General features: G+C 40.6%; 1 protein-coding gene across 3 annotated transcripts in view; it reads left to right on the forward strand.

Moving 5' to 3' along the window:
* LOC139393245 (interleukin 17 receptor E-like) overlaps positions 1-11893 on the forward strand; it is a 34543-nt gene extending 22650 nt beyond the window's left edge. The window contains exons 14-19 of one of the 3 annotated variants that reach the window (XR_011629754.1): positions 7535-7594; positions 7691-7748; positions 9631-9795; positions 10075-10134; positions 11468-11570; positions 11670-11794. Coding sequence is in view for 2 of the 3 variants with exons in the window: in XM_071141719.1 (XP_070997820.1) it covers positions 7535-7594; positions 7691-7748; positions 9631-9795; positions 10075-10134; positions 11451-11570; positions 11670-11800 (594 nt within the window). In the remaining variant the exon portion in view is untranslated. Of the gene's footprint in view, positions 1-7534; positions 7595-7690; positions 7749-9630; positions 9796-10074; positions 10135-11450; positions 11571-11669 lie in introns of all 3 variants that reach the window. The other 2 variants (XM_071141719.1, XM_071141720.1) reach the window with 2 other exon arrangements.
* The last annotated feature ends 786 nt before the right edge of the window (positions 11894-12679 follow it).

A 12679-nucleotide genomic window follows, 5' to 3' on the forward strand; every position in this document is an offset into this window, starting at 1 on the left:
CGATGACCGTTGGTGAGCAGGCAAGAGGTGAGGTCTTTGCCAGAGCCCCACTGATGGGCAAAGCAACATAGATCAGCTCCTGATGACCCTTCATCAAAGATACTGGTCGGTCACACACACACACGAAACCCCTTTCATTAAATAAGATGTCCTGTGTCGTTTCCTTTGCTTGGCTCTTTGCTGTGTCAAGTCACTCTGGTTCACACTGACCGTGTGTAATGCCATAATAATCATCTTAAGCTTCAGCCCCCACCCAAACTCTGACCAATTCACTTGCCCTAGCAGCGCTGGTTAGGCTGTTTTCATCCCAATGAGGAATCGGCCCAGAAGCGGGTGTCGTACTCGGCCCGGAATCAAAATGAACGACTGCCCAGAATTGGCCTAAGTACAGTGGCTTGCGAAAGTGTTCACCTCCCTTCACATTTTTCCTATTTTGTTGCCTTACAACCTGGAATTAAAATAGATTTTTTGGGAAAATTACTGAGGATAATAGCAGATGATTTTGCTACTCATATTTGCCACATATTCAATTTAAGCCTACTAGAGAGCGTGTGCCCTCAGGCCCGGAGGGAAGCTAAATTCATTCCGCTACCTAAGAATAGTAAAGCCCCCTTTACTGGCTCAAATAGCTGACCAATCAGCCTGTTACCAACCCTTAATAAACTTCTGGAAAAAGTTGTGTTCGACCAGATACAATGCTATTTTACAGTAAACAAATTGACAACAGAATTTCAGCATGCTTATAGGGAAGGACAATCAACAAGCACAGCACTTACACACATGACTGATGATTGGCTAAGATAAATTGATGATAACATGATTGTGGGGGCTGTCTTGGTAGACTTCAGTGCAGCTTTTGACATTATTGATCATAGTCTGCTGCTGGAAAAACATATGTGTTATAGCTTTACACCCCCTGCTATAATGTGGATAAAGAGTTACTTGTCTAACAGAACACAGAGGGTGTTCTTTAACCTCTTGAAGCTAGGGGGCACTATTTTTATTTGGAAAAATAACGTTCCCAAAGTAAACGGCCTATTCCTCAGGACCAGATGCTAGAAACTCTAAAGTTTCCAAAATGGTCAAAATTTTGTCTGTGAGTTAAACAGAACTGATATTGCAGGCTAAAACCTGAGGAAAATCCAATCAGGAAGTGCCCCTGTTTTTGAAACCTCTCTGTTGTTATGCATCCCTATTGCCCATTTAAAGGGATATCAACGAGATTCCTTTTTCTATGGCTTCCCTGAGGTGTCAACAGCCTTTAGACATAGTTTCAGGATTTTATTTTGAAGAATAAGCGTCGACCACATTGCGTAAGTGGATAGGTGGGGGCTCTCAGAGTGAGTTGTGCGCAAAAGAGAAAGGCGGCCATTGTTACTCCCGGTCCTAGTGAAAAGCCAACTGTCCCGGTTAATATATTATCGAATAGATATTTGAAAAACACCCTGAGGATTGATTGTAAAAAAACGTGTGACATTTTTCCATGGACATTATGGATATAATTTGGAATTTTTGTCTGCGTTGTCGTGACCGCTCTTTCCGGTGGATTCCTGGACATAACGCACCAAACTAACGGAGGTATTTGGCTATAAAAAATATCTTTATGGAACATAAAGGAACATTTGTTGTCTAACTGGGAGTCTCGTGAGTGAAAACATCCAAAGATCATCAAAGGTAAATGATTAATTTGATTGCTCCTCTGATTTTCGTGACCAAGTTACCTGATGCTAAGTGTACTTATTGTTTTGTCGAGCGATCGATAAACTTACACAAACGCTTGTATTGCATTCGCTGTAAAGCAAAATTTCAAAATCTGAGACGACAGGTGGATTAACAAAAGGCTAAACTGTGTTTTGCAATATTGCACTTGTGATTTCATGAATATGAATATTTTCTAGTAATATTATTTGACTGTGGCGCTATGCTATTCTGCGTTGCTGATGACAATTATACCGGATCCGGGATGGCTGGTTCAGAGAGGTTAATGGAAGCCTATCAAATATAATCCAGTTAGAATCAAGAATTCTCCAGGGTAGCTGTTTAGGCCCCTTGCTTTTTTCAATGTAACTAATGACATGCCACTGACTTTGAGTAAAGCCAGAGTTTCTATGTATGCGGATGACTCAACGCAATACACGTCAGCTACTACAGCGACTAAAATGACTGCAACACTCAACAAAGAGCTGCAGTTAGTTTCAGAGTGGGTGGCAAGGAATACGTTGGTCCTAAATATTTCTAAAACTAAAAGTATTGTATTTGGAACAAAACACTCACTAAACCATAAGCCTCAAATAAATCTTGTAATAAATAATGTGGAAATTGAGAGTTAGTTTAGATGACTAAACTGCTTGGAGTAACACTAAATTGTATACTGTCATTGTCAAAACATATTGATGCAATAGTAGCTAAGATGGGGAGAATCCTGTCTGTAATAAAGCGATGCTCTGCCTTTCTTAACAACACTATCAACAAGGCAGGTTCTACAGGCCCTAGTTTTGTCGCACCTTGACTACTGTTCAGTTGTGTGGTCAGATGCCACATAAAAGGACTTAGGAAAATTGCAATTGGCTGAGAACAGGGCAGCATGACTGGCCCTTGGATGTACACAGAGAGCTAATATTAATAATATGCATGTCAATCTCTCCTGGCTGAAAGTGGAGGAGAGATTGACTTCATCACTACTTTTATTTACGAGAGGTATTGATTGACATGTTGAATGCACCGAGCTGTCTGTCTAAACTACTGGCACACAGCTCAGACACCCATGCATACCCCACAAGACATGCCACAAGAGGTATCCTCACAGTCCCCAAGTCCAGAACAGACTATGGGAGGCACACAGTACTACATAAAGGCATGACTACATGGAACTCTATTCCACATCAAGTAACTTACGCAAGCAGTAAAATTACATTTAAAAAACACCTTATGGAAGAGCGGGGACTGTGAAGCAACACAAACATTGGCACAGACACATGCATACACACACACACACACACACACACACACACACACACACACACACACACACACACACACACACACACACACACACACACACACACACATGATAACATACAATAATGGGTATCCATAATAAATACAATGCAAAACAAATACAATACAACCTACACTGGAATCGGCCCGAGCTCAATCCCTGCATCCTAGCCATAAGTAATACTGCGGAAGGCGGAGTCTGACTCTCAGCCGAGTGCCCCGATTCTCAGACGGAATCGTCCCAGATCCACTTTGCTAGCTGTGATGTTATCCAGAGCATTGGTGACTGTAAAGGTGCTCCTGGCAACAATTTAAGTACGCTTTTTTGCTGACGTTACCTGACACCGGCCATATTCAACCGGTATTGAGCTTTCGTAAATTCATCATTAATTTGTTTATTTTTTGTTGTTGTAGTAAATTCATCAGTTATTCTGCGTTCTGGCACACTCAGACGAGAGTGCTCTGAAACAGTTGTTGCAGTGACATTCTATTGAAATTGATACTTGCATAGTCAAGTTTTTGTTAAGTTTTAATACACAATTAATTTCTTAAAAAGATTATCTACCGACCAGCTCAAATCGACAGAAGCATGCTATATGGCAGACCAATCCAAACTCATCTCTTGGCATGTCCAGCCCACTCATTATCTCAGCCAAATGTATTTACAGATGGCATACAAGTTTGTTATTAAGGCGATTGAAAGTTCACATGTTTGAGAAGGCATTTCTGCCCAAAAAAACAATTTTGTTTACAATAAAACAAGTTTACGATCAAAAGGCTCTCCTGTGAAGTAGTGACCCACGACATATGCCTAGTTTCCTGAAAAGGGTCACAAACCAGATAATTTGTACTAGGATTAAATGTCAGGGATTGTGAAAAACTGAGTTTAAATGGCTAAGGTGCATGTAAACTTCCTATTTCAACTGTACATATTACCTCAACTAACATTGACTCTGTGCCCGTACCCCCTGTACATAGCCTCGCTATTGTTATTTTACTGCTGCTGTTTAATTATTTTTGACTCTTATTTTCTATGTTTTATTTAACACGTTTTTCTTCTTACTTTCTTAAAGCATTGTAGATTAAGGGTTTGTACGAATTTTGTATTCAGCATATGTGGCAAATACAATTTGATTTGATGCACTGAGGTTTCAAATGAACTTTTAGATGAAACAGACATTATGACCAAAATGATCCTATTTCCACTTCGTAGTCAATTTTGACACTATGATATATGTTTCTGACTCATATTGATGCCACATAGGCCGTTTTCAAAGGGATTAGGTGTTTTTTAGGGGCAGTCGCTCTATAAAGGCATAACTAACTAATATAAACATGCCGTCTATTGGCGGTTTATTGTACAAAACACAACAGCCACCTCTTTTCTCTTTTTGTTTTATTTGATCATATCCTGAAACATGTTTTTTATTTACAAAAGAATACAGCTGCATAAAACTCAGAAGTTTTGACAAAAGAGGGAAAATCTTGATCTGTGTACCTTCCTAGTATTCCCATTTCCTTGGGACGTGCCCAATCAAAACAAAACGTATGAATCTCCAGTACAGCGAAATGTGTGGTCAAAATAAAATGTCGGCCAGGGCTACACACTAGTTAAGCACAACAAAAACCTATCTTGAAAGAAAATCAGCAACCAAGTTGTCCTTACCACGGACATTTCTGATTTCAAGAGGAAACTCCTGCAATATGATACTCCAGTGAAGGAGTCTGCAATTCGTGGAGCTTGTCTTTTACAGGAAAACGAGTGTGTTACAATCATTAAAGACCCGCAAGAGGTGTAGAGACCCGAAACATAAACCTTGATCTGCTGAAGAGCCAGGGTAAAAGTGTGTTTCTTTCTCAATGGTGGAGTAGTGTTTCTGATAGGAGGCCAACTTCTTCGAAAAGTGCCCCACTGGATGCTCAACATTGATGTTGTCTTCCTGCAGGAGCACCTGCTCCTACATCACTGGCATCTGTGTACATAGAGAATGGATGACGGAAATCTGGAGTAGCAGGCACTGGTGATGAGACCAAAAGGGTTTTTGTCTTCTCAACAGCTGCCTGACAGTCTGGGCTCCAATGGAAAATATCTTTGGGACTGGTAAAATCCTTAAGTGGGGCAACAACCTGTGCAAAGTTCTTGCAAAATGCCTGGTAGTAGCCAGCCATCCTCAAGAATTGGCGCAGTTCCTGGCGAGAAGTTGGCACAGGAAGGCTATTGATGGCCTCCACTTTTGCCATGACCGGTCAGACTTTTCCTTGTTCCGCCACCTTCCAGAAATACTTCACTGTTGCTTGGGCGATTTCACTCTTTGACAGTTTAACATTCAAGTTGGCAGATGCAGAACTAAACTAAACTAAGGTGTTCTGTCCAGGTGGCATGAATACCACCACATTGTCCAAATATGCCTCAGCATTTTCCAGACCATGTAGCATGATGTGCATGAGCCTTTGAAATGTGGCTCCGGCATTTCGAAACAGAAGATGAAGGTAGGAAAACAAACCATCAGGAGTGAGAAAAGTAGACAGCTCTTTTGTACGATCAGTTAGAGGGACCTACCAGTATCCCTTCAGCAGATCGAACTTACTAACGTACTTAGTAGCACCAACACGGTCCACACAATCATCGACCCTGGGAAAAGGGTACAAGTCTGACTTAGTAACAGCAATGAGTTTGAGAAAATTTTAACAAAAGCGCGGAGACCCATCCAGCTGATGTACCAATATGCAGCGTGAACTCCACGGACTGTTGCCATGTTGTGCAATGCAGTGCAATGCCGTGTTCAAGCATGAATTCTACCTCACTACAGAGTTTCTCTCTCTTTTCAGGATTCACTCGAGTCCCCAACGTGTCATGCTCTAGAACATTTGACTGGCACATCTGAAACTAAACCCTGATATTCTAAAAGCAGAACAACAATTTTGCCTTTCAAATCAAAATGTATTGGTCACATACACATGTTTAGCAGATGTCATTGCGGGTATAGCACAATGGGTTCACTTCGCTACACATCCGGAGACAAGTGTGCCAAAAAGCCCTTCAGGTTTTCCAGAATCTCTGCTTTACTCAACCGTCCCACAGGCACAGAGTGTATTAGGCTTTCCTCGTGCTCTCAAGGAAATACTGGGCTTTCCTCATCCTCTTGAGGAAGACTATAGTCCACGGTGTCTATCGGTTTCCACCGACTTCTCCGCCCGATCACAGCAGGAGAAGTATGGTATCAACATGTTGACATGACACAGTAGTTTTTTTCCCCCTACGCTCGGGTGTGGCGATGAGGTAATCCAGATATTTTTGAAAATATCTTTATAGGGGTAAGGGACTGAAAAGTGAGCTTACAACGGTGACCCCAGATTCTTGAACAAAGTTCCGTGCTACAAATAGCACTAGAGGGACCCTTTCATCCCAGTCTTTCTCGAACCCAAAGCCATAAGCTCTCAACATAGACTTCAAAGTCTGATGAAATCTCTCCAGCACCTTGAGACTCTGGGTGATAGGCACAAGAGGGGCAATGGGTAACCCCCAACTGCTGAAGCACTTGCTGGAAGACCTTTGACATGAAATTAGAACCGTGGTCCGATTGGACTACATGCACCCTCCAAAATGAAGGATAGGCTACCCCATTGTCTCACAGTATCTTCACAGGCTGTGTAACAGCATCACCACTCAGCATCACCTTTGTTTCAGACATGAACCTGTCTGAAACAAAGGGTTCATACACATCTGATCCAAGACTTAACGGGCTTGAGTGCTCCCACAAAAAGAAAGCTTTTTCTGTGTAATTTTTCTGTTTCAATTCAGGACACAGAGACAGTGGCTGTGTCTGAATACCCATACTAGCGTACTACATACTTAAACTGCATACTCTTTACTCATCATTGCATACTATTTAGCATGTACCTTTTAGTAAAAAGTATGCAGTATACCACAGCCACAACGCAGTAGCAGTTCCTGATTGGCTGAGTAGGTGGGGTGGGGCCGATTTTTCCAAATTCAACAGACATGCATCGCATTAACCAGCATGATAATAGCTAATTTCCAATTTGATGAATGTGGACGAATACATGGGTGTAATCATTCAAAAGTGGTCCCTGCAGCGTAGGCTCAAACCGGTGTGATTAAAACACTTCATTAGAAAGTCGAGTTATGATTGTCAGCGTTTGAGTAGGCCACACTTTTTTCACAGTAACATTTTGCACAAGCAGTCTTTATAATGTTATGTCCTCACTGTGACCTTTCGGTTACTGGCCCAATGTTCTTAGTGTTCGCTAGTCTAATACTGTGAAGAACTGACAAACACAATACCAGGTAGTACATGAAAGATACGAGAGAGAGAGAGAGAGAGAGAGAGAGAGAGAGAGAGAGAGAGAGAGAGAGAGAGAGAGGGAGGGGACACACCTGAACAGAAGTACAGCAGAAGTCGTAAGGGAATCTGTTTCTTCTTCTAATGCTAACTGACATGTTTTTGTATTCTGTTTCCTTTTACAGGAGAGTGTTTTGAAGTATACTAAAATGTTTTATGTCTTCCTTTTGCAGGAGAAATCCGCTAATCTCAACCTGACTGTGGACGTATGCCTACCAAACACCTGTGTCCAGGTAAGATGAATACTGTCCATGTAAATGTTTTTTTACATGTATAGATTTCACAGGCATTTTGATATTGATTGATAGATGCATATTCTATTTCGACAGGTGAAGAGGCTTAACGTAAAGTATGCTGTCACCATCCTTCATTGCCATATACGATGCTGTGAGTGTTGTGTGACTTTTTGACCTATTGTACAGGGGTTTTTAAGAAGAAGGGAGCTCATTTAAAACTCTTGAGTTCAGCCTTGTGACCATTCAGTCTCGAGTGACCGACTGGGTTCCTACAGGGTCTCCGACAAGACCGTGTTAGCCCACAAAACCATGTTAGCCCATTGAGCTAAAGCCAAGGTATTGGCAATGGTAACTAACGCAAGTAGTCAGGAAATCTAGTAAGCCTCAGGCAAGGTTACTCATCACGCTTGTGTGGTTCCCCTTACCCCTTTCATTACATTAACTCATTCAAAATTCTCAAGGAGGCAGGTTTTCTCTTATTCAGCTGCGTTCCACCTTCTTTAAACTGTAATCCTGGCATGCACACCTTGCATTGGCCCCTATCTGATACAAACACTGTTGACTTCACAGCTTAAGTATTTTTTGTTTGAGGCTGTGTGTGTGTGTGTGTTGAACAAGACTGAACACGCTAAATGTACAGTGCCTTCAGAAAGTATTCATACCCTTTGACTTATTCCCCATTTTGTTGTTACATCCTGAATTCAATGGATTACAAAAAACAAACAAAAAAACTCACTAATCTACACACAATACCCCATAATGGGAAAGAGAAAACCTGTTTTTTTGACATTTCTGCAAAGTTATTGAAAATGAAATGCAGAAAAATATAATTTACACAAGAATCCACAACCCTGAGCCAATACATGTTAGAATCGCATGTGGCAGTGATTACAGCTGTGAGGGTTTCTGGGTAAGTCTCTAAGAGTTTTAAACACCTGGATTGTACAATATCTGCAGACTGAACCAGGTTTTTATCTAGGAATTTGCCTGCGGTTAGCTCTATTCCATTTATTTTCATCGTAAAAATCTCCCTAGTCCATGCTGATGACAAGCATACGCATAACATGAAAGAGCCACCACCATGCTTGAAAATATGAAGAGTGGTACTCAGTAATATGTGGATTGGATTTGCCCCTAACATAATTATTTGTGTTCAGGACATAAAGTTTATTTCTTTACCACATTTTTTGCAATTTTACTTTGGTGTTATTGCAAACAGGATGCATGTTTTGGAATATTTGTATTCTGTACAAGCTTCCTTATTTTCACTGTCATTTAGGTTAGTATTGTGGAGTAAATACAATGTCGTTGATCCACCCTCAGTTTTCTACTCTCACAGCCATTAACAGCCAACTGTTTTAAAGTCACTATTGGACTCATGGTGAAATCCCTGAGTGGTTTCCTTCCTCTCTGTCCATAGTGTAATGAATAACTTCACCATGTTCATGTTTAACACTGTGAAAGTTGTTATCTGACTTGCTAAGCAAAGTTTTGCTTACCATAATAAAGGGGTTGAATACTTATTGACTCAAGATATTCCACCTTTTAATTTGTAATTCATTTGTAAAAAAGTTGAAAAACATAATTCCACTGACATTATGGGGTATTGTGTGTAGGCCAGTGACACAAAATCTAAATGTAATCAATTTTAAATTCAGGCTGTAACACAACAACATGTGGAAAAAGTCAATGCTTCCACTCTATTTAACAGGATTTATGGACAGGGCTCAGGAAACACTGCTAACATGATGGAATTCTTCATACCAACAAAAAATATTTATTTTCAACACATTCACAAACCACTCAGGTTTCAAACGGAAAATAGGTTGTATTAGGAAATATTACACAGAAAGACATAAAGATACAAACATCCTATGGCTTTGAAAAGGTGCTTGAAGTCAAAGTGTACGACCACTATTTATATAAAACACACTGAAGTATACATTGAAGAGTCCTCCTTTTCTTTTGTCTGAAATCCACCATGCAAAGAGCTTTGATTCTGACTGCTGCTTCTCTCTCTTTGCTTTTCAAAGTGGACCTAGCTGATGCCCGTGGCCGTGCCGGTGCCCCTGCCATGGTTGGGCAAACTCCGGCCTTGCAAGGCTACTTGGAGCTGATCTGGGTAGTGGTGCCAGCTGTGGCCTGTCTCACTGCTGCTGTCATAGTGGCAGCTCTAGTCATCAAAGCCCTAATAACTGGTATGTATCCACCTCTCCCTAACTGAGTGAATGATAACTACCCCTTTCACAGTCATCTAAAGCAGAGCCAAGATGTTCTGCACTGGCCTGGTTAGGCAGCATCAATCGTAGTTGCTGGAACTGTGCTGAAAATAATCAATTCGAGCTAGCACAGTGCACTAATGTCCCAGGTTTAAATGGGGTGCTGACTGATTGTGTACACGGTCTGTCTGTCTGTCTGTCTGTCTGTCTGTCTGTCTGTCTGTCTATCTATCTATCTATCTATCTATCTATCTACAGTTCACCAGAGGAGGCACAGAAAAGGACGGCATGTGGTCTGTACATTGAAACAACAAACAGGTAAGACCATTCTACCGTGCATCCACTAACCATAGCCCCAACTCTAGCTTTATGTCCACATACCGGTTCAACCCACATGAAAAAATACTATAGTATACTATGGTATGAATACTTTAGTATTCACTGTAGTGTTTACTGTAGTATTTACTGTTAACTATTGTATAAATACTGTAGTAAAAAAATGGTATTATATACTATAGTAATGTAGTGTTTTTGCAGACTGTTCTATACTGTAATATTTACTGTAGTGGTGAGAACGCCTCAATCTGGTCCAATTCACCCCCCCCCCCCCCCCCCCCGCCTTCTAATAATTTGGCCAGGTAAAAAACATTGACAGAGCATTTCACAATCTGACATAATGGTTTCCTACCATTTGAGATTTACAATGTAGATTTTTTTCTTTCTTCCCTGGTTCTAGGCCAATTTAGAAGCATTTTGAATGAAAAGCCATTTGGAAGCCAAATGTGCCGGCTCACAGAATTGAATTTGTAATGCCCACTACTACTAAAAGAGCAAATTTTCCACAATCTGTAGGTAGGATTGAGGTCAGATCCAATAGATCAGAGCTTCTATTATATTCTATAAGCTGTAGGGAACAGGGGGTCTATACTTGGCATGTAGGTTTCTCACTCATGGGTGGCACAAATTGCGATATGGGGAGGGGAATGTGTATATGCAAATTAAATAGTATTTACTATAGTATTCTTCAGTATACTACAACATTCTACTATATTTTATAAGTACTACACGTGATTTAGGGATACTACAGTGTGTAGTATAGTATTTTACAGTATACTTCAGTTTACTATAGAATTAAATAGTATGTACTGTAGGATTCTATAGTAAATTAGTATTTTTTCATTTTTGAACGATTACCTTAGCCTCAAACAAAACCATTACCCTAGCCCTAGCGTCATGTCCACAACCTGGTTCAACCGTAACCCCAATCTTAGCTTTTACCCTAACCCAATATAGACACACAAAGAATTATATTCCGAGTATACAAAACATTAAGACACCTTCTCTTTCCATGACATAGACTGACTAGGTGAATCCAGGTGAAAGCTAAGATCCCTTATTGTCGTCACTTGTTAAATCCACTTAAAGCAGTGTAGATTAAAAGGAGGAGACTAAAAAAAGATGTTTAAGTCTTGAGACAATTGAAACATGGATTGTGTATGTGTACCATTCAGAGGGCGAATAGGCAGGAAAACATTTTAAGTGACTTTGAACAGGGTATGTATTTATAGTAGGTGCCCAGGCGCACCAGTTTGTGTCAAGAACTGCAATGCTGCTAGGTTATTCACACCCAACAGTTTCCTGTGTGCATCAGCAATGGTCCACCACCAAAAGGACATCCAGACAACTTGACACAACTGTGAGGAGCATCCCTGTGGAACACTTTCGACACATTGTAGAGTCCATGCCCTGGCGAGGTGAGGATGTGGGGTTAAACTCAATATTAGGAAGGTGTTCCTAATGTTTGGTATATTCAGTGTATATCGCCATGGTTAATAATGCCGCATGCTTTTCAGAATCTCATGCTGTTGCTGTTGACCGCGCCACCCCAGGACTCCAAGACCAGACTACTCTCCATAAAGAGATGCCCATACCTTACACTCTTCCGTTTGAAAATTGCGAAAGGGCTAACTTACTGCAGTTTTAATTTAGTCTTAGATTTAGTCTTAAATTAGATTTGAGCTTCGTTACATTTTTGTCATTTAATCTTTCGTTAATTTTTGTTATTTTCAGTCGACGAAAACCCTAGTTTTAGTCACATTTTAGTCTGTACATTTTTTTCTACATTTAAACAACTCATATTTACCTCTTACTTGCATCATGTGCACACTTAGCTCTGAAAAGCCCTTCTCTGTAGGATATTCAGCGGTTAACTTCGGTCACGACTGGCTCCATGGGAACTACAATCCTAGCGCTGTGTTTTAGCGTTTAGAAACGTCAATAATCATCAGATTCATATCTGAGAGAATGAATCTTTCAAATAAAAAAGATACACTTACTTACCCAGATTTGCACAGATCCATAATCTGTGTGTCTCGATTCGGCAAACTACACTTCCGCTACACTTCCCCCCCAGTTATTCTTACACACAAGTGTTCGGAGCATGCTAGATAGCTAATGAGCACAGATGCTCTCCTGAGTCTTCCGTAAAACAAGTGCTGCAACTTTGAGATATGGCCGTGTGGGAGCACCAATCTTAACCCTATAAAGGTGTAGTAATTTAACCTTCACTTTAAAAAAAAAAATCTCACTGATATGAAAGATTCCTCATGTTTCTAAAACATTACCGCAAGCGATGCGTGTTGACGTTCAGAGCGAGCGTCGGGTCCCCAGGAAAAATGCAGATCCGATTTTCTCCACATGATAACCATCAGAGTTGGTTAAATAACAGTGCTTTCCTTCAAAATAAGAGAATCTGAGCTTTCCCACAATGCCAGAAGTATTACTATACTCCTAATATTCAGCAAAAATAATTTGTTTTCCCAATTGGAAAAAGCAACTGCACTTCTCTATTGCCAACACAGAT

Source organism: Oncorhynchus clarkii, chromosome 33 (genome assembly GCF_045791955.1).
Source record: "Oncorhynchus clarkii lewisi isolate Uvic-CL-2024 chromosome 33, UVic_Ocla_1.0, whole genome shotgun sequence".
Classification (NCBI taxonomy): Eukaryota; Metazoa; Chordata; class Actinopteri; order Salmoniformes; family Salmonidae; genus Oncorhynchus; species Oncorhynchus clarkii.